Below are 27118 nucleotides of genomic sequence, written 5' to 3'. Positions count from 1 at the left end.
TATAATTTACCAGGAGAAACTGGTGACTGAGTTTGGTAAAGTGTGTGAAAGAAGAAAGTTAAGAGTAAATGTGAATAAGAGCAAGGTTATTAGGTACAGTAGGGTTGAGGGTCAAGTTAATTGGGAGGTAAGTTTGAATGGAGAAAAACTGGAGGAAGTAAAGTGTTTTAGATATCTGGGAGTGGATCTGGCAGCGCATGGAACCATGGAAGCGGAAGTGAATCATATGGTGGGGGAGGGGGCGAAAATCCTGAGAGCCTTGAAGAATGTGTGGAAGTCGAGAACATTATCTCGGAAAGCAAAAATGGCTATGTTTGAAGGAATAGTGGTTCCAACAATGTTGTATGGTTGCGAGGCGTGAGCTATGGATAGAGTTGTGCGCAGGAGGGTGGATGTGCTGGAAATGAGATGTTTGAGGACAATATGTGGTGTGAGGTGGTTTGATCGAGTAAGTAATGTAAGGGTAAGAGAGATGTGTGGAAATAAAAAGAGCGTGGTTGAGAGAGCAGAAGAGGGTGTTTTGAAATGGTTTGGGCACATGGAGAGAATGAGTGAGGAAAGATTGACCAAGAGGATATATGTGCCGGAGGTGGAGGGAACGAGAAGTGGGAGACCAAACTGGAGGTGGAAAGATGGAGTGAAAAAGATTTTGAGTGACCGGGGCCTGAACATGCAGGAGGGTGAAAGGCGGGCAAGGAATAGAGTGAATTGGATCGATGTGATATACCGGGGTCGACGTGCTGTCAATGGATTGAATCAGGGCATGTGAAGCGTCTGGGGAAGTTGTGTGGGGCCTGAATGTGGAAAGGGAGCTGTGGTTTCGGGCATTATTGCATGACAGCTAGAGACTGAACGAATAGGGCCTTTGTTGTCTTTTCCTAGCACTACCTCGCACACATGAGGGGGGGAGGGGGATGTTATTCCATGTGTGGCGAGGTGGCGATGGGAATGAATAAAGGCAGACAGTGTGAATTGTGTGCATGTGTATATATGTAGGTGTCTGTGTGTGCATATATATGTGTACACTGAGATGTATAGGTATGTATATTTGCGTGTGTGGACGTGTATATATATACGTGTGTATGGGGGGGGGGGGGGGTTGGGCCAGTTCTTTTGTCTGTTTCCTTGCGCTACCTCGCAAACGCGGGAGACAGCGACAAAGCAAATAAATAATATGTATATATATATATATATATATATATATATATATATATATATATATATATATATATATATATATATATACATATATATATTTCAAACTATTCGCCATTTCCCGCATCAGCAAGGTAGCGTTAAGAACAGAGGACTGGGCCTCTGAGGGAACATCCTCACCTGGCCCCCTTCTCTGTTCCTTCTTTTGGAAAATTAAAAAAAAAAAACAAGAGGGGAGGATTTCCAGCCCCTGCTCCCTCCCCTTTTAGTCGCCTTCTACGACACGCAGGGAATACGTGGGAGGTATTCTTTCTCCCCTATCCCCAGGGATATATATATATATATATATATATATATATATATATATATATATATATATATATATATATATATATATATATATATATATATATATACATATATATATATATATATATTAGAAAGGTTTGATGTTCAATTTGTGATGTCGTCATTATCAGTTACTGACGACTTTAATTTTGGTCACGTACATGATGCCTCATACTGGTCTGTAATATGTCATTTGCACATAGATTTGAAAAACATCACATTATGCACAATCTGTGGAAGATAAATCTATATTCTAATCTGAACAGCACAAGTTACGTTACGCTACATATATTCGTTACATCGATTTTGAAGGTGCAAGACCACCTGCACAGCTCTGGTTAGTCATTTTCATATTCTGCTGGATGTTCAACAGTGTTTCCAGTATTTTCAAGTAACCCGCTGAACAGTTTAGGCCTCAAGATTTTTGCACTAGTTTCACACTGAATATGAGGCTTCTTGGCATTTCTCATTATTTTGTAACGTTTTCCATATGCCAGGGTAACAGACTCACCCACTTGGGTGAATTTGTATGACATATCAATCATTCTCAGTAATGTTGATTTTTGACACAGTTCATGTTTTTGCACAATTTGATATTAGCATAAAACAACACTTCAGTGTGTAGGATATACGTGCTTTGAAAAATCCTTTATTGGTTTCACCGCCCTCAATGTGAGGACTAGAAGTATCAAACTAATTCATTTCACAGACTGTTCGTTGCTGAGTTGTGCTCGTTGAACTATCCAACATAATCACATCCGGATCATTACATTTCCCTCCCATGATTGTGTCATTATGCTCTGAACCTTGTAAGTTGTGTCATTATGCTCTGAACCTTGTATGTTGTGTCATTATGCTCTGAACCGTGTATGTTGTGTCATTATGCTCTGAACCTTGTATGTTCTGTCATTATGTTCTGAACCTTGTATGTTGTGTCATTATGCTCTGAACCTTGTATGTTGTGTCATTATGCTCTGAACCGTGTATGTTGTGTCATTATGCTCTGAACCTTGTATGTTCTGTCATTATGTTCTGAACCTTGTATGTTGTATCACTATGCTCTGAACCTTGTATGTTGTGTCATTATGCTCTGAACCATGCATGTTGTGTCATTATGTTCTGAACCTTGTATGTTGTGTCATTATGTTCTGAACCTTGTATGTTGTATCACTATGCTGTGAACCTTGTATGTTGTGTCATTATGCTCTGAACCTTGCATGTTGTGTCATTATGCTCTGAACCTTGTATGTTGTGTCATTATGCTCTGAACCTTGTATGTTTTGTCATTATGTTCTGAACCTTGTATGTTGTATCACTATGCTCTGAACCTTGTATGTTGTGTCATTATGCTCTGAACCTTGTATGTTGTGTCATTATGCTCTGAACCTTGTATGTTGTGTCATTATGTTCTGAACCTTGCATGTTGTATCACTATGCTCTGAACCTTGCATGTTGTGTCATTATGCTCTGAACCTTGCATGTTGTGTCATTATGTTCTGAACCTTGTATGTTGTGTCATTATGTTCTGAACCTTGTATGTTGTATCACTATGCTCTGAACCTTGTATGTTGTGTCATTATGCTTTTAACCTTGCATGTTGTGTCATTATGCTCTGAACCTTGTATGTTGTGTCATTATGCTCTGAGCCTTGTATGTTGTGTCATTATGTTCTGAACCTTGTATGTTGTATCACTATGGTCTGAACCTTGTATGTTGTGTCATTATGCTCTGAACCTTTTATGTTGTGTCATTATGTTCTGAACCTTGTATGCTGTATCACTATGCTCTGAACCTTGTGTGTTGTGTCATTATGCTCCGAACATTGTATGTTGTGTCATTATGTTCTGAACCTTGTATGTTGTATCACTATGCTCTGAACCTTGTATGTTGTGTCATTATGCTCTGAACCTTGTATGTTGTGTCATGCTCTGAACCTTGTATGTTGTGTCATTATGCTCTGAACCTTGTATGTTGTGTCATTATGCTCTGAACCTTGTATGTTGTGTCATTATGCTCTGAACCTTGTATGTTGTGTCATTATGCTCTGAACCTTGTATGTTGTGTCATTATGTTCTGAACCTTGTATGTTGTGTCATGCTCTGAACCTTGTATGTTGTGTCATTATGCTCTGAACCTTGTATGTTGTGTCATGCTCTGAACCTTGTATGTTGTGTCATTATGCTCTGAACCTTGTATGTTGTGTCATTATGCTTTGAACCTTGTATGTTGTGTCATTATGCTCTGAACCTTGTATGTTGTGTCATTATGCTCTGAACCTTGTATGTTGTGTCATTATGTTCTGAAACTTGTATGTTGTGTCATGCTCTGAACCTTGTATGTTGTGTCATTATGTTCTGAACCTTGCATGTTGTGTCATTATGCTCTGAACCTTGTATGTTGTATCACTATGCTCTGAACCTTGTATGTTGTGTCATTATGCTCTGAACCTTGTATGTTGTGTCATTATGCTCTGAACCTTGTATGTTGTGTCATTATGCTCTGAACCTTGTATGTTCTGTCATTATGTTCTGAACCTTGTATGTTTTATCACTATGCTCTGAACCTTTTATGTTGTGTCATTATGTTCTGAACCTTGTATGTTGTATCACTATGCTCTGAACCTTGTATGTTGTGTCATTATGCTCTGAACCTTGTATGTTGTGTCATTATGCTCTGAACCTTGTATGTTGTGTCATTATGTTCTGAACCTCTCATGTTGTATCACTATGTTCTGAACCTTGTATGTTGTGTCATTATGCTCTGAACCTTGCATGCCGTGTCATTATGTTCTGAACCTTGTATGTTGTGTCATTATGTTCTGAACCTTGTATGTTGTATCACTATGCTCTGAACCTTGTATGTTGTGTCATTATGCTCTGAACCTTGCATGTTGTGTCATTATGCTCTGAACCTTGTATGTTGTGTCATTATGCTCTGAACCTTGTATGTTGTGTCATTATGTTCTGAACCTTGTATGTTGTATCACTATGCTCTGAACCTTGTATGTTGTGTCATTATGCTCTGAACCTTGTATGTTGTGTCATTATGCTCTGAACCTTGTATGTTGTGTCATTATGTTCTGAACCTTGCATGTTGTATCACTATGCTCTGAACCTTGCATATTGTGTCATTATGCTCTGAACCTTGCATGTTGTGTCATTATGCTCTGAACCTTGTATGTTGTGTCATTATGCTTTGAACCTTGCATGTTGTGTCATTATGCTCTGAACCTTGTATATTGTGTCATTATGCTCTGAACCTTGTATGTTGTGTCATTATGTTCTGAACCTTGTATGTTGTATCACTATGCTCTGAACCTTGTATGTTGTGTCATTATGCTCTGAACCTTTTATGTTGTGTCATTATGTTCTGAACCTTGTATGCTGTATCACTATGCTCTGAACCTTGTGTGTTGTGTCATTATGCTCCGAACATTGTATGCTGTGTCATTATGTTCTGAACCTTGTATGTTGTATCACTATGCTCTGAACCTTGTATGTTGTGTCATTATGCTCTGAACCTTGTATGTTGTGTCATTATGCTCTGAACCTTGTATGTTGTGTCATTATGTTCTGAACCTTGCATGTTGTATCACTATGCTCTGAACCTTGCATGTTGTGTCATTATGCTCTGAACCTTGCATGTTGTGTCATTATGTTCTGAACCTTGTATGTTGTGTCATTATGTTCTGAACCTTGTATGTTGTATCACTATGCTCTGAACCTTGTATGTTGTGTCATTATGCTTTTAACCTTGCATGTTGTGTCATTATGCTCTGAACCTTGTATGTTGTGTCATTATGCTCTGAACCTTGCATGTTGTGTCATTATGTTCTGAACCTTGTATGTTGTATCACTATGGTCTGAACCTTGTATGTTGTGTCATTATGCTCTGAACCTTTTATGTTGTGTCATTATGTTCTGAACCTTGTATGCTGTATCACTATGCTCTGAACCTTGTGTGTTGTGTCATTATGCTCCGAACATTGTATGTTGTGTCATTATGTTCTGAACCTTGTATGTTGTATCACTATGCTCTGAACCTTGTATGTTGTGTCATTATGCTCTGAACCTTGTATGTTGTGTCATGCTCTGAACCTTGTATGTTGTGTCATTATGCTCTGAACCTTGTATGTTGTGTCATTATGCTCTGAACCTTGTATGTTGTGTCATTATGCTCTGAACCTTGTATGTTGTGTCATTATGCTCTGAACCTTGTATGTTGTGTCATTATGTTCTGAACCTTGTATGTTGTGTCATGCTCTGAACCTTGTATGTTGTGTCATTATGCTCTGAACCTTGTATGTTGTGTCATGCTCTGAACCTTGTATGTTGTGTCATTATGCTCTGAACCTTGTATGTTGTGTTATTATGCCCTGAACCTTGTATGTTGTGTCATTATGTTCTGAACCTTGTATGTTGTGTCATTATGCTCTGAACCTTGTATGTTGTGTCATTATGTTCTGAACCTTGCATGTTGTGTCATTATGCTCTGAACCTTGTATGTTGTGTCATTATGCTCTGAACCTTGTATGTTGTGTCATTATGCTCTGAACCTTGTATGTTGTATCACTATGCTCTGAACCTTGTGTGTTGTGTCATTATGCTCCGAACATTGTATGTTGTGTCATTATGTTCTGAACCTTGTATGTTGTATCACTATGCTCTGAACCTTGTATGTTGTGTCATTATGCTCTGAACCTTGTATGTTGTGTCATGCTCTGAACCTTGTATGTTGTGTCATTATGTTCTGAGCCTTGTATGTTGTGTCATGCTCTGAACCTTGTATGTTGTGTCATTATGTTCTGAACCTTGCATGTTGTGTCATTATGCTCTGTACCTTGTATGTTGTGTCATTATGCTCTGAAACTTGTATGTTGTGTCATTATGCTCTGATCCTTGTATGTCGTGTCATTATGCTCTGAGCCTTGTATGTTGTGCCATTATGCTCTGAACCTTGTATGTTGTGTCATTATGCTCTGAACCTTGTATGTTGTGTCATTATGCTCTGAAACTTGTATGTAGTGTTCATTATGCATCTGGAACCATTTGTCATGTTGTTAGTCATTATGCTCTGAACCTTGTATGGTTGTTATCTCTATGCTCTGAACCTTGTAGGTTGTCTTGTTGTGCGTGGTGTCATTGATGTTCCTGGAACCCTTGTATGTTGTGTAACACTATGCTGCTACCTTGTTATGTTGTGTCATTATGTTCTGACCTTGTATGTTGTGTCATTATGCTCTGAAACTTGTATGTTGTGTCATTTATGCTCTGATCCTTGTATGTTGTGTCATTATGTTCTGAACCTTGTATGTTGTGTCATTATGCTCTGAACCTTGTATGTTGTGTCATTATGCTCTGAAACTTGTATGTTGTGTCATTATGCTCTGAACCTTGTATGTTGTGTCATTATTTTCTGAACCTTGTATGTTGTGTCATTATGCTCTGAACCTTGTATGTTGTGTCAGTATGCTCTGAACCTTGTATGTTGTGCCATTATGCTCTGAACCTTGTATGTTGTGTCATTATGCTCTGAAACTTGTATGTTGTGTCATGATGCTCTGAACCTTGTATGTTGTATCACTATGCTCTGAACCTTGTATGTTGTGTCATTATGTTCTGAACCTTGTATGTTGTGTCATTATGCTCTGAAACTTGTATGTTGTGTCATTATGCTCTGATCCTTGTATGTTGTGTCATTATGTTCTGAACCTTGTATGTTGTGTCATTATGCTCTGAACCTTGTATGTTGTGTCATTATGCTCTGAAACTTGTATGTTGTGTCATTATGCTCTGAACCTTGTATGTTGTGTCATTATGTTCTGAACCTTGTATGTTGTGTCATTATGCTCTGAACCTTGTATGTTGTGTCATTATGCTCTGAACCTTGTATGTTGTGTCATTATGCTCTGAACCCTGTATGTTGTGTCATTATGCTCTGAACCTTGTATGTTGTGTTAGTTTTATGTCCTCGTTTCTGTCATAATTTGCTTGACACTTTTCTCCGTTAAAGAGTACTCTATTGTTAGAGGAACACTACATTATTCGAATGGTATCAAACTGTAGTTTGTCAATGTTTTTTCAGTAAGAGATTTACATATCTATTCTGATAACATCTGCGACTGATGACATGAATCACTGGTGTTGTCTGCATTTATGTCAGACATGAGAATGAGGAACGTTAGCACGGGTGCAATTTCTTGAAGAAAATGCGTTACAGATCAGGAAGTAGACATCACACTGTTTACACTCTGTTATCAGCTTTTCATTCCGGACGTTGTAGATCAAGCATCTTGTTTTATCACTTACTATCATCTGCTACAATTTAAGTACTTTGACACTAAACCATCTAAAAGCTTTTTCACAGTCGAATACTTTATATCGAAATTTTGCTTTCAAAGTTTCCCAACTACTGCTTGAAGTGATCGAGCGGCTGGAGGAAGAGAGGTTCTCTATTCCCAACGATGTGTTGCTCTGGACAGTGAGTCCTGATCCTGTGATGTCAGTCAGTTTACTTCTCAGGGTTCTGCCAGTAATCTTTATAAATGTTATGACTGGTAAAAGTCAGTACATTACCGCTCTGCTTCCTCCGTCTTGGAGTGAGGCAAAATATGACTCAGAATCATAATTACTTTCTGGGACATCCTACAAGTCCACTTTGTCTTCAGAAGAGGTTTCATGAAGCCAGGAGAGTGATACACTTCTTGGCAAAAGTTGATACCTACCAGTGTAGTTATGGATTTCTCTATGAAGACAGAAGTGTGAGATTCTACCCCGAGGAGAGTGCATGGCCATACCATCTATGGCCCTTCTGGATTCTAAAAGTGCATGGCTATACCATCTGTGGCCTTCCTGGAGCATAAGAGTGCATGGCTATAACCTCTATGGTCCTCCTGGAGTCTAAGAGTGCATGGCCATACCATCTATGGTCCTGTTGAAGACTAAAAATGTTTAGCAATATAGTCTATGGTCCTGATGGAGTATAAGAAAGCACAGTCATACTATATGTGGTCCATCTGGAGTCTATGATTGTATGGTCATGAAATGGATGGCCCTCCTGGAGTCTATGTGTGCATGACCATGCCATCTATGGACCTGCTGGAGTGTGAGAGTGTATGACTATAAGATCCATGGTCCTACTGAAGTCAGATTCTCGAGTCTTAAAATCAGCCTCGTAAAACACGGGGAGCGGGTGAAGGATCGTGGCTCAGGAGGAGGTCATTAGAGATGGTTGTGTACCTCAGTATCTCACTCATCGTATCAACCGTGCATGTGCCCACCTGTGCAATAAATAGGCTAAGGGTGGTACAAGGGTTCCAGACAGGCTAAGGGTAGTACTAGGGTTCTAGACAGGCTAAGGGTAGTACAAGGGTTCTAGGCAGGTTAAGGGTAGTACTAGGGTTCCAGACAGGCTAAGGGTAGTACAAGGGTTCCAGGCAGGCTAAGGTGTGGTGCAAGGGTTCCAGACAGGCTAAGGGTAGTAGTACAAGGGTTCCAGGCAGGCTAAGGGTAGTTCAAGGGTACCTGAACCCATACAGATATTCTTTTCCGTGTCAGCAAATGCTCTTCTCTTTTCCCCTTGTTTCTGGAGTGCTCGTGGTTCTTGAGTGAATAATACCGCACAGTTTAGGAAATCAACTTGCTAAGAGGTCGGCAAGAGTAGAAAGCAACATTTTTAATGTAGAGACAAGATGTAAGTAATTGTATTCGTAAACAACCCGATTTAAATGTTTCAGTGTTACTTCAACTTTGAACATTCACATTTCCACGTCTTCTGATGTTATTTTCTTTTGACAAGAGAATTTTCATCATTGAGAAAAATGCGTTGTTTGTTGTATTTGCTGGAAAGGAAAGATAATGCCTGGCTGAACCTCCTCTTGATGGGCTTTCGTTGCGTTATGCACAACAGGCCGCAGTACTGGGGTATTGTGCACAACAGGCCGCAGTACTGGGGTATTGTGCACAACAGGCCGCAGTACTGGGGTGTTGTGCACAACAGGCCGCAGTACTGGGGTGTTGTGCACAACAGGCCGCAGTACTGGGGTGTTGTGCACAACAGGCCGCAGTACTGGTGTGTCGTGCACGACAGGCCGCAGTACTGGGGTGTTGTGCACATCAGTCCGCAGTACTGGTGTGTCGTGCACAACAGGCCGCAGTACTAGGGTGTTGTGCACAACAGGCCGCAGTACTGGTGTGTCGTGCACAACAGGCCGCAGTACTGGGGTGTTGTGCACAACATGCCACAGAACTGGGGTGTTGTGCACAACAGGCAGCAGTATTGGGGTGCTGTGCACAACAGGCCGCAGTACTGGTGTGTCGTGCACAACAGGCCGCAGTACTGGGGTGTTGTGCACAACATGCCACAGAACTGGGGTGTTGTGCACAACAGGCAGCAGTATTGGGGTGCTGTGCACAACAGGCCGCAGTACTGGTGTGTCGTGCACAACAGGCCGCAGTACTGGGGTGTTGTGCACATCAGTCCGCAGTACTGGTGTGTCGTGCACAACAGGCCGCAGTACTGGGGTGTTGTGCACAACAGGCCGCAGTACTGGTGTGTCGTGCACAACAGGCCGCAGTACTGGGGTGTTGTGCACATCAGTCCGCAGTACTGGTGTGTCGTGCACAACAGGCCGCAGTACTGGGGTGTTGTGCACAACAGGCCGCAGTACTGGTGTGTCGTGCACGACAGGCCGCAGTACTGGGGTGTTGTGCACATCAGTCCGCAGTACTGGTGTGTCGTGCACAACAGGCCGCAGTACTGGGGTGTTGTGCACATCAGTCCGCAGTACTGGCGTGTCGTGCACAACAGGCCGCAGTACTGGGGTGTTGTGCACAACAGGCCGCAGTACTGGTGTGTCGTGCACAACAGGCCGCAGTACTGGGGTGTTGTGCACATCAGTCCGCAGTACTGGTGTGTCGTGCACAACAGGCCGCAGTACTGGGGTGTTGTGCACAACAGGCCGCAGTACTGGTGTGTCGTGCACAACAGGCCGCAGTACTGGGGTGTTGTGCACATCAGTCCGCAGTACTGGTGTGTCGTGCACAACAGGCCGCAGTACTAGGGTGTTGTGCACAACAGGCCGCAGTACTGGTGTGTCGTGCACAACAGGCCGCAGTACTGGGGTGTTGTGCACATCAGTCCGCAGTACTGGTGTGTCGTGCACAACAGGCCGCAGTACTGGTGTGTCATGCACAACAGGCCGCAGTACTGGTGTGTCATGCACAACAGGCCGCAGTACTGGGGTGTTGTGCACAACAGGCCGCAGTACTGAGGTGTTGTGTACATAAGTCCGCAGTACTGGTGTGTCGTGCACAACAGGCCGCAGTACTAGAGTGTTGTGCACAACAGGCCCCAGTACTAGGGTGTTGTGCACAACAGGCCGCAGTACTAGGGTGTTGTGCACAACAGGCCGTAGTACTGGGGTGTTGTGCACAGCAGGCCGCAGTACTGGGGTGTTGTGCACAACAGGCCGCAGTACTGGGGTGTTGTGCACAACAGGCCGCAGTAATGGGGTGTTGTGCACAACAGGCCGTAGTACTGGGATGTTGTGCACAACAGGCCGCAATGCTGGGGTGTTGTGCACATAAGGCCGCAGTACTGGGGTGTTGTGCACAGCAGGCAGAAGTACTGGGGTGTTGTGCACAACAGGCCGCAGTGCTGGGGTATTGTGCACAACAGGCCGCAGTACTGGGGTGTTGTGCACAACATGCCACAGAACTGGGGTGTTGTGCACAACAGGCAGCAGTATTGGGGTGCTGTGCACAACAGGCCGCAGTACTGGGGTATTGTGCACAACAGGCCACAGTACTGGGGTGTTGTGCACAACAGGCCGCAATACTTGGGTGTTGTGCAAAGGCAGAAGTACTGGGGTGTTGTGCACAGCAGGCCGCAGTACTGGGGTGTTGTGCACAACAGGCCGCAGTACTGGGATGTTGTGCACAGCAGGCCGCAGTACTGGGGTGTTGTGCACAACAGGCCGCAGTACTGGGGTGTTGTGCACAACAGGCTACAGTACTGGGGTGTTGTGCACAACAGGATATAGTACTGGGGTGTTGTGCACAACAGGCCACAGTACTGGGGTGTTGTGCACAACAGGCCGCAGTACTGGGGTATTGTGCACAACAGGTAACAGTATTGGGGTGTTGTGCAAAACAGACCGCAGTACTGAGGTGTTGTGCAAAGCAGGCCACAGTACTGGGGTGTTGTGCACAACAGGCAGCAGTACTGGCGTGTTGTGCACAACAGGTCGCAGTACTGGAGTGTTGTGCACAACAGGCCGCAGTACTGGGGTATTGTGCACAACAGGCCGCAGTACTGGGGTGTTGTGCACAGCAGGCCGCAGTGCTGGAGTGTTGTGCACAACAGGCCACAGTACTGGGGTGTTGTGCACAACAGGCCGCAGTACTGGAGTGTTGTGCACAGCAGGCCGCAGTAATGGGGTGTTGTGCACAACAGGCCGCAGTACTGGTGTGTTGTGCACAACAGGCTGCAGTACTGGGGTGTTGTACACAGCAGGCTGAAGTACTGGGGTGTTGTGCACATAAGGCCGCAGTACTGGGGTGTTGTGCACAGCAGGCCGCAGTAATGGGGTGTTGTGCACAACAGGCCGTAGTACTGGGATGTTGTGCACAGCAGGCCGCAGTACTGGGATGTTGTGCACAACAGGCTGCAGTACTGGGGTGTTGTGCACAGCAGGCCGAAGTACTGGGGTGTTGTGCACAATAGGCCGCAGTAATGGGGTATTGTGCACAGCAGGCCGCAGTACTGGGCTATTGTGCAAAGCAGGCCGCAGTACTGGGGTGCTGTGCACAACAGGCCGCAGTACTGGGGTGTTGTGCACAACAGGCCGCAGTACTGGGGTGTTGTGTACAGCAGGCCGCAGTACTGGGGGGTTGTGCACAACAGGCCGCAGTACAGGGGTGTTGTGCACAGCAGGCCGCAGTACTGGGGTGTTGTGCACAGCAGGCCGCAGTACTGGGGTGTTGTGTACAACAGGCCGCAGTACTGGGATGTTGTGCACAGTAGGCCGCAGTACAGGGGTGTTGTGCACAGCAGGCCGCAGTACTGGGGTGTTGTGCACAACAGGCCGCAGTACTGGGGTGTTGTGTACAGCAGGCCGCAGTACTGGGGTGTTGTGTACAACAGGCCGCAGTACTGCGGTGTTGTGCACAACATGCCGCAGTACTGGGGTGTTGTGCACAACAGGCCGCAGTACTGGGGTGTTGTGCACAACAGGTCGCAGTACTGGGGTGTTGTGCACAACAGGCCGCAGTCCTGGGGTGTTGTGTACAGCAGGCCGCAGTACTGGGGTGTTGTGCAAAACAGGCCGCAGTACTGGGGTGTTGTGTACAGCAGGCCGCAGTACTGGGGGGGTTGTGCACAGCAGGCCGCAGTACTGGGGTGTTGTGTACAGCAGGCCGCAGTACTGGGGTGTTGTGCACAACCGGCCGCAGTACTGGGGTGTTGTGTACAGCAGGCCGCAGTACTGGGGTGTTGTGCACAGCAGGCCGCAGTACTGGGGTGTTGTGCACAACAGGCCGCAGTACTGGGATGTTGTGCACAGCAGGCCGCAGTACTGGGGTGTTGTGCACAACAGGCCGCAGTAATGGGGTGTTGTGCGAAGCAGGCCGCAGTAACGGGGTGTTGTGTACAGCAGGCCGCAGTACTGGGGTGTTGTGCACAAAAAGCCGTAGTACTGGGGTGTTGTGCACAGCAGGCCGTAGTACTGGCGTGTTGTGCACGGCAGGCCGGCAGGCCGCAGTACTGGGGTGTTGTGCACGGCAGGCCGCAGTACTGGGGTGTTGTGCACGGCAGGCCGCAGTAATGGGGTGATGTGTACAGCAGGCCGTAGTACTGGGGTGTTGTGCACAAAAAGCCGTAGTACTGGGGTGTTGTGCACAGCATGCCGCAGTACTGGGGTGTTGTGTACAGCAGGCCGCAGTACTGGGGTGTTGTGCACAAAAAGCCGTAGTACTGGGGTGTTGTGCACAACAGGCCGCAGTACTGGGGTGTTGTGTACAGCAGGCCGCAGTACTGGGGTGTTGTGCACAAAAAGCCGTAGTACTGGGGTGTTGTGCACAACAGGCCGCAGTACTGGGGTGTTGTGCACAGCAGGCCGCAGTACTGGGGGGTTCGTTTAGCAGATACAGGAAAGAGTGCTCATGAAGCACTCACATGTCCCGTTTTTTTATTTTGGTAATACAATCAACAACTTTATGTGGCTCAGTTAATTTTTCTTCACAGTCGGCACATCTTTTATTTCATAGATTTCCAGTCCATAAATTGTCGGTGAATATACATCGTTTTCCCCACACTGATATTTCAGGATATATAAAGTTAAATGCGTACTTGTATGTTAACAGATATTAGGTATAAGTGTCCATGTTCACAATAACTACCCGTTACGTGGTATGTTACATGAAAGTGATGGTATATTAAGGAATGTTACGTTAACGGATGTGCAGTGTTAAGTTCGTGTAAATATAAAGTTAGTTATCAAGTGTTTGCAGAAGTATTAGCGAATGTTAAATCTTAGGTGTATGTGTGTGTTACTAAGTACTGGGTGTTAGCTCTCCTGTGGCAGCAATGTGAAGTGTTAGGCAAGTGTGTTACATCTTTCGGTAATGCTTTGGTGTTTCGAAGAATGTTAGGTTTTGGCGCTTATGAGGACGGATGTGAGATGTTTCCCTCAGTTTATGTAGGGTGGCAAGACTTACTTACTATATGTACAGTGGGTTGGTTAATATGTACAGTGGGTTGGTTAATATGTACAGTGGGTTGGTTAATATGTACAGTGGGTTGGTTAATATGTACAGTGGGTTGGTTAATATGTACAGTGGGTTGGTTAATAAGAGGTGTGGTGAGGAGATCCGCATGTTGCTGGGGTGAAGGGTACCAACTACCACCAAGGAGTTGTATCAAATGTCAACTTTTACTTACCTACCTAAACCAAAAGTATCAAGCATTCTCTGCATGAAATATCTAAATTAATTATAACATTAACTCACATCTTTCCAGTCAGCAGAACATTCCATTATAACGAAAACTAACATCATGAGCAGTGTCTTACCTTGCACATGTTGCAGTAAAACACAGAGCACGAACAACGACAGCAGAAGATGTAAGAGGCTGGTCTTGCCTACACACCCCATCATAGATCCTGCAACAGGTAAATGAAATATGTATAATCGCTTCATATCTATGTACATACACACACACACACACACACACACACACACACACACACACACACACATATATATATATATATATATATATATATATATATATATATATATATATATATATATATATATATATATATATATATATTTTTTTTTTTTTTTTTTTTGCTTTGTCGCTGTCTCCCGCGTTTGCGAGGTAGCGCAAGGAAACAGACGAAAGAAATGGCCCAACCCACCCCCATACACATGTATATACATATGTCCACACACGCAAATGCACATACCTACACAGCTTTCCATGGTTTACCCCAGACGCTTCACATGTCTTGATTCCATCCACTGACAGCACGTCAACCCCGGTATACCACATCGCTCCAATTCACTCTATTCCTTGCCCTCCTTTCACCCTCCTGCATGTTCAGGCCCCGATCACACAAAATCTTTTTCACTCCATCTTTCCACCTCCAATTTGGTCTCCCTCTTCTCCTCGTACCCTCCACCTCCGACACATACATCCTCTTGGTCAATCTTTCCTCACTCATTCTCTCCATGTGCCCAAACCATTTCAAAACACCCTCTTCTGCTCTCTGAACCACGCTCTTTTTATTTCCACACATCTCTCTTACCCTTACGTTACTTACTCGATCAAACCACCTCACACCACACATTGTCCTCAAACATCTCATTTCCAGCACATCCATCCTCCTGCGCACAACTCTATCCATAGCCCACGCCTCGCAACCATACAACATTGTAGGAACCACTATTCCTTCAAACATACCCATTTTTGCTTTCCGAGATAATGCTCTCGACTTCCACACATTCTTCAAGGCTCCCAGAATTTTCGCCCCCTCCCCCACCCTATGATCCACTTCCGCTTCCATGGTTCCATCCGCTGCCAGATCCACTCCCAGATATCTAAAACACTTCACTTCCTCCAGTTTTTCTCCATTCAAACTTACCTCCCAATTGACTTGACCCTCAACCCTACTGTACCTAATAGCCTTGCTCTTATTCGCATTTACTCTTAACTTTCTTCTTTCACACACTTTACCAAACTCAGTCACCAGCTTCTGCAGTTTCTCACATGAATCAGCCACCACGCTGTATCATCAGCGAAAAACAACTGACTCACTTCCCAAGCTCTCTCATCCTCAACAGACTTCATACTTGCCCCTCTTTCCAAAACTCTTGCATTTACCTCCCTAACAACCCCATCCATAAACAAATTAAACAACCATGGAGACATCACACACCCCTGCCGCAAGCCTACATTCACTGAGAACCAATCACTTTCCTCTCTTCCTACACGTACACATGCCTTACATCCTCGATAAAAAACTTTTCACTGCTTCTAACAACTTGCCTCCCACACCATATATTCTTAATACCTTCCACAGAGCATCTCTATCAACTTTATCATATGCCTTCTCCAGATCCATAAATGCTACATACAAATCCATTTGCTTTTCTAAGTATTTCTCACATACATTCTTCAAAGCAAACACCTGATCCACACATCCTCTACCACTTCTGAAACAACACTGCTCTTCCCCAATCTGATGCTCTGTACATGCCTTCACCCTCTCAATCAATACCCTCCCATATAATTTACCAGGAATACTCAACAAACTTATACCTCTGTAATTTGAGCACTCACTCTTATCCCCTTTGCCTTTGTACAATGGCACTATGCACGCATTCCGCCAATCCTCAGGCACCTCACCATGAGTCATACATACATTAAATAACCTTACCAACCAGTCAACAATACAGTCACCCCCTTTTTTAATAAATTCCACTGCAATACCATCCAAACCTGCTGCCACTTCCCGCATTAGAGAGGTAGCGTTAAGAACAGATTACTGGGCCTTAGAGGGAATATCCTCACCTGGCCCCCTTCTCTGTTCCTTCCTGGCTGTTGGAGGTTTGTATGTTCTATGAAGGTGCGCGTTCATATGCACTTTATTCGTATTCATATACCTCCGCGTTGTACAGTCAGGTTCGGTAAAACGCTATCAGCTGGCTATGTGCGTCTGTTCGGAAACAACCGATAGACCCCGTTGCTTACCATTGTGAGACGAAGGGTATTCGAGTACTTAGTATTTCGAATAGTTGTTTTTTATTATACAGTCCCTTAGCCTAGCGGTTAGCATGCCTGCCTCTTGCGCAGGGGTACCAGGTTCGATCCTGGCTGTTGGAGGTTTGTATGTTCTATGAAGGTGCGCGTTCATATGCACTTTATTCGTATATATATATATATATATATTTATTTATCTTGCTTTTTCGCTGTCTCCCGCGTTAGCGAGGTGGCGCAAGGAAACAGACGAAAGAATGGCCCAACCCACCCACATACACATGTATATACAAACACGTCCACACACGCAAATATACCAACCTATACATCTCAACGTATACATGTATATACACACACAGACATATACATATATACACATGTACATAATTCACACTGTCTGCCTTTATTCATTCCCATCGCCACCCCGCCACACATGAAATATCAACCAACTCCCCCTTCATGTGCGCGAGGTAGCGCTAGGAAAAGACAACAAAGGCCACATTCGTTCACACTCAGTTTCTGGCTGTCATGTAATAATGCACCGAAACCACAGCTCCCTTTCTAAGACAATCGCATGTATACCAAATGGCGTCCTCGCTCCTGCGTCTCCCCTAATGATGTGATTATTTCACGAAATGCACTTGGGAACTTATCTTTATACCTGGGGACAAGGGAGAAAGAATATTTCCCACGCATTCCTCTCGTGTCGTAGAAGGCGACTAAAGGGGACGGGAGCGGGGGGCTGGAAACCCTCCCCTCCTTGTATTTTAACTTTCTAAAAGGGGAAACAGAAGAAGGAGTCACGCGGAGAGTGCTCATCCTCCTCGAAGGCTCAGATTGGGGTTTCTAAATGTGTGTGGATGTAACTAAGATGAGAAGAAAGGAGAGATAGGTAGTATGTTTGAGGAAAGGAACCTGGATGTTTTGGCTCTGAGTGAAACAAAGCTCAAGGGTAAAGGGGATGAGTGGTTTGGGAATGTCTTGGGAGTAAAGTCAGGGGTTTGAGAGGACAAGAGCAAGGGAAGGAGTAGCACTACTCCTGAAACAGGAGTGGTGGGAGCATGTGATAGAGTGTAAGAAAGTAAACTCTAGATTGATGTGGGTAAAACTGAAAGTGGATGGAGAGAGATGGGTGATTATTGGTGCATATGCACCTGGGCATGAGAAGAAAGATCATGAGAGGCAAATGTTTTGGGAGCAGCTGAGTGAAAGTTTTGACGCACAAGACCGGGTTATAGTGATGGGTGATTTGAATGCAAAGGTGAGTAATGTGGCAGTTGAGGGAATAATTGGTGTACATGGGGTGTTCAGTGTTGTAAATGGAAATGGTGAAGAGCTTGTAGATTTATGTGCTGAAAAAGGACTGGTGTTTGGGAATGCATGGTTGAAAAAGAGAAATATACATGAGTATACGTATGCAAATAGGAGAAATGGCCAGAGAGCGTTACTGGATTACGTGTTAATTGATAGGAGCGCGAAAGAGAGATTTTTGGATGTTAATGTGCTGAGAGGTGCAACTGGAGGGATGTCTGATCATTATCTTTTGGAGGCGAAGGTGAAGATTTGTAGAGGTTTTTCAGAAAAGAAGAGAGAATGTTGGGGTGAAAAGAGTGGTGAGAGTAAGTAAGCTTGGGAAGGAGACTTGTGTGAGGAAGTACCAGGAGAGACTGAGTACAGAATTGAAAAAGGTGAGAACAAAGGAAGTAAGGGGAGTGGGGGAGGACTGGGATATATTTAGGGAAGCAGTGATGGCTTGCGCAAAAGATGCTTGTGGCATGAGAAGCGTGGGAGGTGGGCAGGTTAGAAAGGGTAGTGAGTGGTGGGATGAAGAAGTAAAAGTATTAGTGAAAGAGAAGAGAGAGGCATTTGGACGATTTTTTCAAGGAAATAATGCAAATGAGTGGGAGTTATATAAAAGAAAGAGGCAGGAGGTCAAGAGAAAAGTGCAAGAGGTGAAAAAGAGGGCAAATGAGAGTTGGGGTGAGAGAGTATCATTAAATTTTAGGGAGAATAAAAAGATGTTTTGGAAGGAGGTAAATAAAGTGCGTAAGACAAGGGAGCAAATGGGAACTTCAGTGAAGGGGGTAAATGGGGAGGTGATAACAAGTATTGGTGATGTGAGAAGGAGATGGAGTGAGTTTGTTTGAAGGTTTGTTGAATGTGTTTGATGACAGCGTGGCAGATATAGGGTGTTTTGGTCGAGGTGGTGTGCAAAGTGAGAGGGTTAGGGAAAATGATTTGGTAAACAGAGAAGAGGTAGTAAAAGCTTTGCGGATGATGAGAGCCGGCATGGCAGCGGGTTTGGATGGTATTGCAGTGGAATGTATTAAAAAAAAAAGGGGGTGACTGTATTGTTGACTGGTTGGTAAGGTTATTTAATGTATGTATGACTCATGGTGAGGTGCCTGAGGATTGGCGAAATGCTTGCATAGTGCCATTGTACAAAGGCAAAGGGGATAAAAGTGAGTGCTCAAATTACAGAGGTATAAGTTTGTTGAGTATTCCTGGTAAATTAAATGGGAGGGTATTGATTGAGAGGGTGAAGGCATGTACAGAGCATCAGATTGGGGAAGAGCAGTGAGGTTTCAGAAGTGGTAGAGGATGTGTGGATCAGGTGTTTGCTTTGAAGAATGTATATGAGAAATACTTAGAAAGGCAAATGGATTTGTATTTATGGATCTGGAGAAGGCATATGATAGAGTTGATATAGATGCTCTGTGGAAGGTATTAAGAATATATGGTGTGGGAGGCAAGTTGTTAGAAGCAGTGAAAAGTTTTTATCAAGGATGTAAGGCATGTGTACGTGTGGGAAGAGAGGAGGGTGATTGGTTCTCAGTGAATGTAGGTTTGCGGCAAGGGTGTTTTATGTCTCCATAGTTGTTTAATTTGTTTATGGATGGGGTTGTTAGGGAGGTGAACGCAAGAGTTTTGGAAAGAGGAGCAAGTATGCAGTCTGTTGTGGGAGGGCTTGGGAAGTGAGTCAGTTCTTGTTCGCTGATGATACAATGCTGGTGGCTGATTCGTGTGAGAAACTGCAGAGGCTGGAGACTGACTTTGGTAAAGTGTGTGAAAGAGGAAAGCTGAAAGTAAATGTGAATAAGAGCAAGGTTATTAGGTACTGTAGGGTTGAGGGACATGTCGATTGGGAGTTAAGTTTGAATGGAGAAAAACTGGAGGAAGTGAAGTGGTTTAGATATCTGGGAGTGGATTTGGCAGCGGATGGAACCATGGAAGCGGAAGTGAATGATAGGATTGGGGAGGGGACGAAAGTTCTGGGAGCATAGAAGAATGTGTGGAAGTCGAGAACACTATCTCGGAAAGCAAAAATGGGTATGTTTGAAGTAATAGTAGTTCTAACAATGTTATATGGTTGCGAGGCGTGGGCTATTGATAGAGTTGTGCGGAGGAGGGTGGATATGCTGGAAATGAGATGTTTGAGGACAATATGTGGTGTGAGGTGGTTGGATCGAGTAAGTAATGATAGGGTAAGAGAGATGTTTGGTAATAAAAAGAGTGTGGTTGAGAGAGCAAAAGAGGGTGTATTGAAATGGTTTGGTCACATGGAGAGAATGAGTGAGGAAAGATTGACCAAGAGGATATATGTGTCAGAGGTGGAGGGAACGAGGAGAAGTGGGAGACCAAATTGGAGGTGGATAGAGGGAGTGAAAAAGATTTTGAGTGATCGGGGCCTGAACATGCAGGAGGGTGAAAGGCGTGCAAGAAATAGAGTGAATTGGGACGATGTGGTATACCGGGGTCGACGTGCTGTCAATGAATTGTACCAGGGCATGTGAAGCGTATGGGGTAAACCATGGAAAGCTCTGTGGGGCCTGGATGTTGAAAGGGACCTGTGGCTTCGGTGTATTATTACATGACAGCTAGAGAGTGAGTGTGAACGAATATGGCCTTTGTTGTCTTTTCCTAGCGCTACTTCGCGCATATCAGGGGGGAGGGGGTTGTTATTTCATGTGTGGCGGGGTGGCGATGGGAATAAATAAAGGCAGACAATATGAATTATGTACATGTGTATATACGTATACGTCTGTGTGTGTATGTATATGTATACGTTGAGATGTATAGGTATGTATACGTGCGTGCGTGGACGTGTATGTATATACATGTGTATGTGGGTGGGTTGGGCCGTTCTTTCGTCTGTTTCCTTGTGCTACCTCGCTAACGTGGGAGACAGCGACAAAGAAAATAGATAAATATAAATATATATTTCTTTCTTTCAAACTATTCGCCATTTCCCGCGTTAGCAAGGTAGCGTTAAGAACAGAGGACTGGGCCTCTGAGGGAATATCCTCACCTGGCCCCCTTCTCTGTTCCTCCTTTTGGAAAATTAAAAAAAAACAAGACGGGAGGATTTCCAGCCCCCCGCTCCCTCCCCTTTTAGTCGCCTTCTACAACACGCAGGGAATACGTGGGAAGTATTCTTTTTTCCCCTACCCCCAGGGATAAGTATATATATATATATATATATATATATATATATATATATATATATATATATATATATATATATATATATATATATATATATATATATATATATATATATATATATATATATATATATATATATATATATATATATATATATATATCTTTTTTTTTTCATACTATTCGCCATTTCCTGCATTAGCGAGGTAGCGTTAAGAACAGAGGACTGGGCCTTTGAGGGAATAACCTCACCTGGCTCCCTTCTCTGTTCCTTCTTTTGGAAAATTAAAAAAAAAAATGAGAGGGGAGGATTTCCAGCCCCCCGCTTCCTTCCCTTTTAGTCGCCTTTTACAACACGCAGGGAATACGTGGGAAGTATTCTTTCTCCCCTATCCCCAGGGATAATATATATATATATATATATATATATATATATATATATATATATATATATATATATATATATATATATATATATATATATATATATATATGTATATACATATATATATATATATATATATATATATATATATATATATATATATATATATATATATATATATATATATATATATATATATATATATATATTTTTATTCATACTATTTGCCATTTCCCGCATTAGCGAGGTAGCGTTAAGAACAGAGGACTGAGCCTTTGAGGGAACATCCTCACTTAGCCCGCTCCTCTGTTCCTTCTTTAGGAAAACTAAAAACGAGAGGGGAGGATTTCCAGAGAGGGGCAGGTCTGCAATATGTCAAAGGTGGAGTACGATGGGAAGTGAGTCAGTTACTCTTTGCTTATGATCCCGTGGTGTTGGCATATTCTTGTGGAAAACTATATAAGTTGGTTTCTGAGTGCAGGGGGATGTGTTAAAGGAGTGAGTTCAGAGTAAATGTCAACAAGAGCAATGTTTTTCTTTTCAGCAGAAGAGACAAATTGATTGAAATGTGAGTCTGGAGGAAGTGAAATACCTTATACGCGTGGAAGTGGACATGGCAGTGGACAGAACCACGGGAGCTGAAGTAAGTTTGGGTGAGGGTTCTAAGCTCCTGATCGTGATGAGGAATATGTGGAAAGAGAGGTCACTGTCTGTAAGGGGAAAGTTAGGCATTTTTAATGGTATAACAATAGTGAAGAAAGCTGAAGAAAATTAGTTAAAATGGTTTGGACATAAGGAGATCTAGGGATATAGAAAAATGGGGAAAACAAAGAGGAGGTGGAATGATTGAGTAAAAGGTGTTTTGATTGTTCGAGGACCCATACAAGCAGGAGGATGTGGAAAATCAAGAGATGGATCGAATTGGAGCTATGTGGTATACAGGGGAAGACGTGCTGTCAGTGGGCTGATCCAGGGTATATGAAAAGGCTGAGAGAAAGTATAGAAAGGTCTATGGAACCTGGTTGTGAATAAGGAGGTGTGATTACGGTGCATTACACTGGACAGCTAGAGAATGGATGTCAGCGAATGAAACCATTTCTTTGTTTCTGGCGTTGCCTGGCTTCGCTTACAGTGAAACAAAATCATTAACAGAAAATGTACATTTGAACAGGTTCCCTTTAAACTTCACTATAAGTATGATGATAGAGCACTGAACAAATTACTGTCTAATAAAACCACTAACTATTCTAAGGGATCTAATACATTCACCAATCCTGATCAGTGGTAAGAGCGATTATACACTCCATGCGAAAGCGACTAAAACGAGAACTACAATCCAATCATTTTTCAAGTCTGAGGATGATACTTGTGCGGAGATGCATACGTCAGCTGTCTACCTACATAAGTGAGATAGATGTAAAGCTTTGTATTGTGACGACGAAGCAACACCTCAGGATCATCAATGACACCTTACACGGTCACTGCGAACTAATTGGTAATCATCAAATGCTCATGACAATGACTGTCCAAGTCGGTAGCGTGCTTCTGTGCCCCTCCACTTCTACAGGAGCAAACCCAATATACGTAACAATGAAGTATCAGCAAAGATATTTTCTTTTGTTCTTAGATATGTTTTATCTAAAATTAGATGTGTCTAGATATCTTGACTGTATGTGTTAGCCATAGAATGTTTAACTAATACTGATCAGAGGATTTTCATCCTAAGAAATAATTCCTCTTGTTTTCTATATATGTCATATTCTACTTTATCTTGGGCAAGATAAGATTGTCAGTCATTCTTGATTTACTAATTTCTTTTATATTAATATTCATTTCACGTTGGGCTTTTATGATACCTATGTTATATTTTCAAGTAACATTTCTAGACTTGCTAGTATTTATGCCTTGTATAAACATCATAACGTAGACATGACAAGAAAATCATCCTTCCTTTTTAGGCTCTGCTGATGGTAAATGAAACCCAAGTCAGTTAAATAACGCTTTCTTTAGTTTATCATATGACGTAAATGTCGACTTTCTTAGCCGGCCTAAGTACCTCCTGACTAGAATAATCTAAATCGAATATCATCATATCAGATCTGACCTTTCTATATTGATTATAACCACCAATTGCTCTTCTCTCTTATATCACAGAAAATGAGTGGTATTTCTATGGCCCGCAGTAATTTTTCAATGAACATTCCTAGTTTTCTTTTCCTTTTCGTCTTTATCTGGTGTATGATCGTTATCTGGTGTATGATCTTTATCTGGTGTATGATCGTTATCTGGTGTATGATCGTTATCTGGTGTATGATCGTTATCTGGTGTATGATCTTTATCTGGTGTATGATCTTTATCTGGTGTATGATCGTTATCTGGTGTATGATCTTTATCTGGTGTATGATCGTTATCTGGTGTATGATCTTTATCTGGTGTATGATCGCTATCTGGTGTATGATCGTTATCTGGTGTATGATCGTTATCTGGTGTATGATCGTTATCTGGTGTATGATCTTTATCTGGTGTATGATCTTTATCTGGTGTATGATCTTTATCTGGTGTATGATCTTTATTTGGTGTATGATCTTTATCTGGTGTATGATCTTTATCTGGTGTATGATCTTTATCTGGTGTATGATCGTTATCTGGTGTATGATCTTTATCTGGTGTATGATCGTTATCTGGTGTATGATCGTTATCTGGTGTATGATCTTTATCTGGTGTATGATCTTTATCTGGTGTATGATCTTTATCTGGTGTATGATCGTTATCTGGTGTATGATCGTTATCTGGTGTATGATCGTTATCTGGTGTATGATCTTTATCTGGTGTATGATCTTTATCTGGTGTATGATCTTTATCTGGTGTATGATCTTTATCTGGTGTATGATCTTTATCTGGTGTATGATCGTTATCTGGTGTATGATCTTTATCTGGTGTATGATCTTCATCTGATGTATGATCTTTATCTGGTGTATGATATTTATTTGGTGTATGATCTTTATCTGGTGTATGATATTTATTTGGTGTATGATCTTTATCTGGTGTATGATATTTATTTGGTGTATGATCTTTATCTGGTGTATGATCTTTATCTGGTGTATGATCGTTATCTGGTGTATGATCTTTATCTGGGGTATGCTATTTATCTGATGTATGATCTTTATGTGGGGTATGATCTTTATCTAGTGTGTGATCTTTACATAGTGTATGATCTTTATCTGGTGTATGATAGTTCTCTGGTGTATGATCTTTATTTGGTGTATGATCTTTATCTGGAGTATGATCTTTATCTGGTGTATGATCAGCATCTGGTGTATGATCGTTATCTGGTGTGTGATCTTCATCTAGTGTATGATCTTTATCTGGTGTATGATCTTTATTTGGTGTATGATCTTTATCTGGTGTATGATCGTTATCTGGTGTATGATCAGCATCTGGTGTATGATCGTTATCTGGTGTGTGATCTTTATCTAGTGTATGATCGTTCTCTGGTGTATGATCGTTCTCTGGTGTATGATCTTTATTTGGTGTATGATCGTTATCTGGTGTATGATATTTATCTGGTGTATGATCTTTATCTAGTGTATGATCGTTATCTGGTGTATGATCTTTATCTGGTGTTGATCTTTATCTTGGGTATGATCTTTATCTGGTGTATGATCTTTATCTGGTGTATGATCGTTATCTGGTGTATGATCTTTATCTGGGGTATGATCTTATAATTATAAAAGGTTCAGTCATTTACGTTTCTGATCTCCCTGCTTTACTAATACTTCTTATTTGGAGCCAGCCACTAGTGGTTCTGCTAGATCCACCAGTGTCGATTCATCGATCTTTGCGTCTTTGATTATCTCTATCGTTTCCCGCTTAGCTAACAAGAGACTAATCCTTTATACTCTCCACATTTCTAAGCCTAATTGCAACCGGCCTTCACTTAATTCTGTTTCTCTTACAGAATGAATCTTCATGCTCTCCGTTGATCACAAATTGATTCTGCTCTTTTCGAAATAAACTGTGTGTTATGCGCTTTTACAAATTGAAAAAAAGACCTCATTAACACAAAATCCAGAAGGATTGTGTAGCACATCAGCAGGCAGTGCTTCCTTCTAGTCACAAACATTATACTTTCTTTCAATTATTCATATTCTATTCCTTTATAGTAATTCATAGATAGATTTGTCTACTCTTTTTATGTAAATTACTCACTTTTCTGGTATTTGCATATCATTTGAATGAGCATTAATTTGAGTTTTGGTTGATTAAGTCGACAGCTCACATAAGCCGGCATTGAGTTTCAGTTGTCAGATCATGCCACACCAGTTGGTATTACATTCCTAAATAGTCCAACTTTATGTTCAGAAGTTGTCATGCAGGAGCCTCTTCACACCTCATCTGTCACTGGTACAAAATACTTGTAAATAACTGATGAAACCATAAAATCTTGACATGAAGCTGGCAGTGCAGGAGTTCTCCTGCAGTGTGTGTGTGTGTGTGTGTGTGTGTGTGTGTGTGTGTGTGTAATGTTTACGTCGTCTAAGTAAACGTGTATAAGATTTATCTCTTCATAGATAAAGCATCTGATTTGAACGCAAATTCAGCAGATTTGAAATACTTTTGAGAGTATTTTAATTTCCATTCTAATGAGATTTATTACTTTATACGAGTTTCGAAGTCTTGCAGCCAGGTTCAGCTCAGTGGACGATGTCACAGTATTATGTCACATGACGTGACGTCACTAGCAAGGTTAACATCAGTGGCGGGTTGGAGGCCATGTGGAAGGAGGTTTGGGAAGGTAGTCATACTTAAGTTATGTTACATTAGGATGCTAGCTTCGGTTAGCTTAGGAAATTAGGTTAGGTTAGGTTAGGTTATGTAAGGTTAGGTTAAATAGGATGACGCCTAGAAATCATGCAATACACGCCAACATTTTTCACAAAAGTGAATGAAATTTTCAGCCAATGGCCAAGCGCCAGGCTGGGGTGGGGCAACGGGATGAAGATGATTGTTTCATGATACACTTTGTTTTCTATTGCTTGGTCCTGACAACGAATACGTTTTCTGAAAGACATTCCTCGAAAGTAGTAATATGCAATTGTCACACCTTCGCCAATTCCAATTACCTAACTCAATATCACGCACCTTTTTCACTAACACTGTCACTATCTGAGGTAGCATACCGGTAACAACGATGCCAGGTCAGGCTCGCTAGACTTGCCCTCAAACTAATGGGAAAAAAGTCACTGGTCGTCTTTGGTTCGTCGTTGTCAACGGTAGACGCACATCTTGGCCGCATAATCCAAATTGCCTCAGTCAGTGAGTTCTGTGTAGTGTATCAAAATAGCTATTATTATTCAACAGCATTGATACTGAAACGGCAGAAGTTAGAAATTGACACTGAGATGTGTATACAATACTTCAGAAAGCATTACCCAAGAGGAAATCAGTCCTTCATTAATTCTCTCAAATACGTTTAAAAGTCCATGATGCATTATCATGCTCGCTGAACACTTTCCTCCTCCCGCA

The 27118-nt window shown here is 42.6% G+C and overlaps 1 protein-coding gene across 1 annotated transcript in view; it reads right to left on the bottom strand.

Annotated features, from left to right (window-relative positions):
- The window catches only part of LOC139755693 (Ig-like and fibronectin type-III domain-containing protein 2), a gene marked incomplete at its 3' end in the record, with an annotated part of 712838 nt that overhangs the window by 428417 nt on the left and 257303 nt on the right, over positions 1-27118 (bottom strand). Inside the window, exon 3 of the mRNA XM_071674338.1 lies at positions 14573-14662. Coding sequence (XP_071530439.1) covers positions 14573-14657 — 85 coding nt within the window. The remainder of the gene's footprint in view (positions 1-14572; positions 14663-27118) is intronic.

This window comes from Panulirus ornatus, chromosome 19 (assembly GCF_036320965.1).
Source record: "Panulirus ornatus isolate Po-2019 chromosome 19, ASM3632096v1, whole genome shotgun sequence".
NCBI classification, from domain to species: domain Eukaryota; kingdom Metazoa; phylum Arthropoda; class Malacostraca; order Decapoda; family Palinuridae; genus Panulirus; species Panulirus ornatus.
Note: the sequence above shows the minus strand (reverse complement) of the source record. Positions and strands in the feature narration are given on the sequence as shown.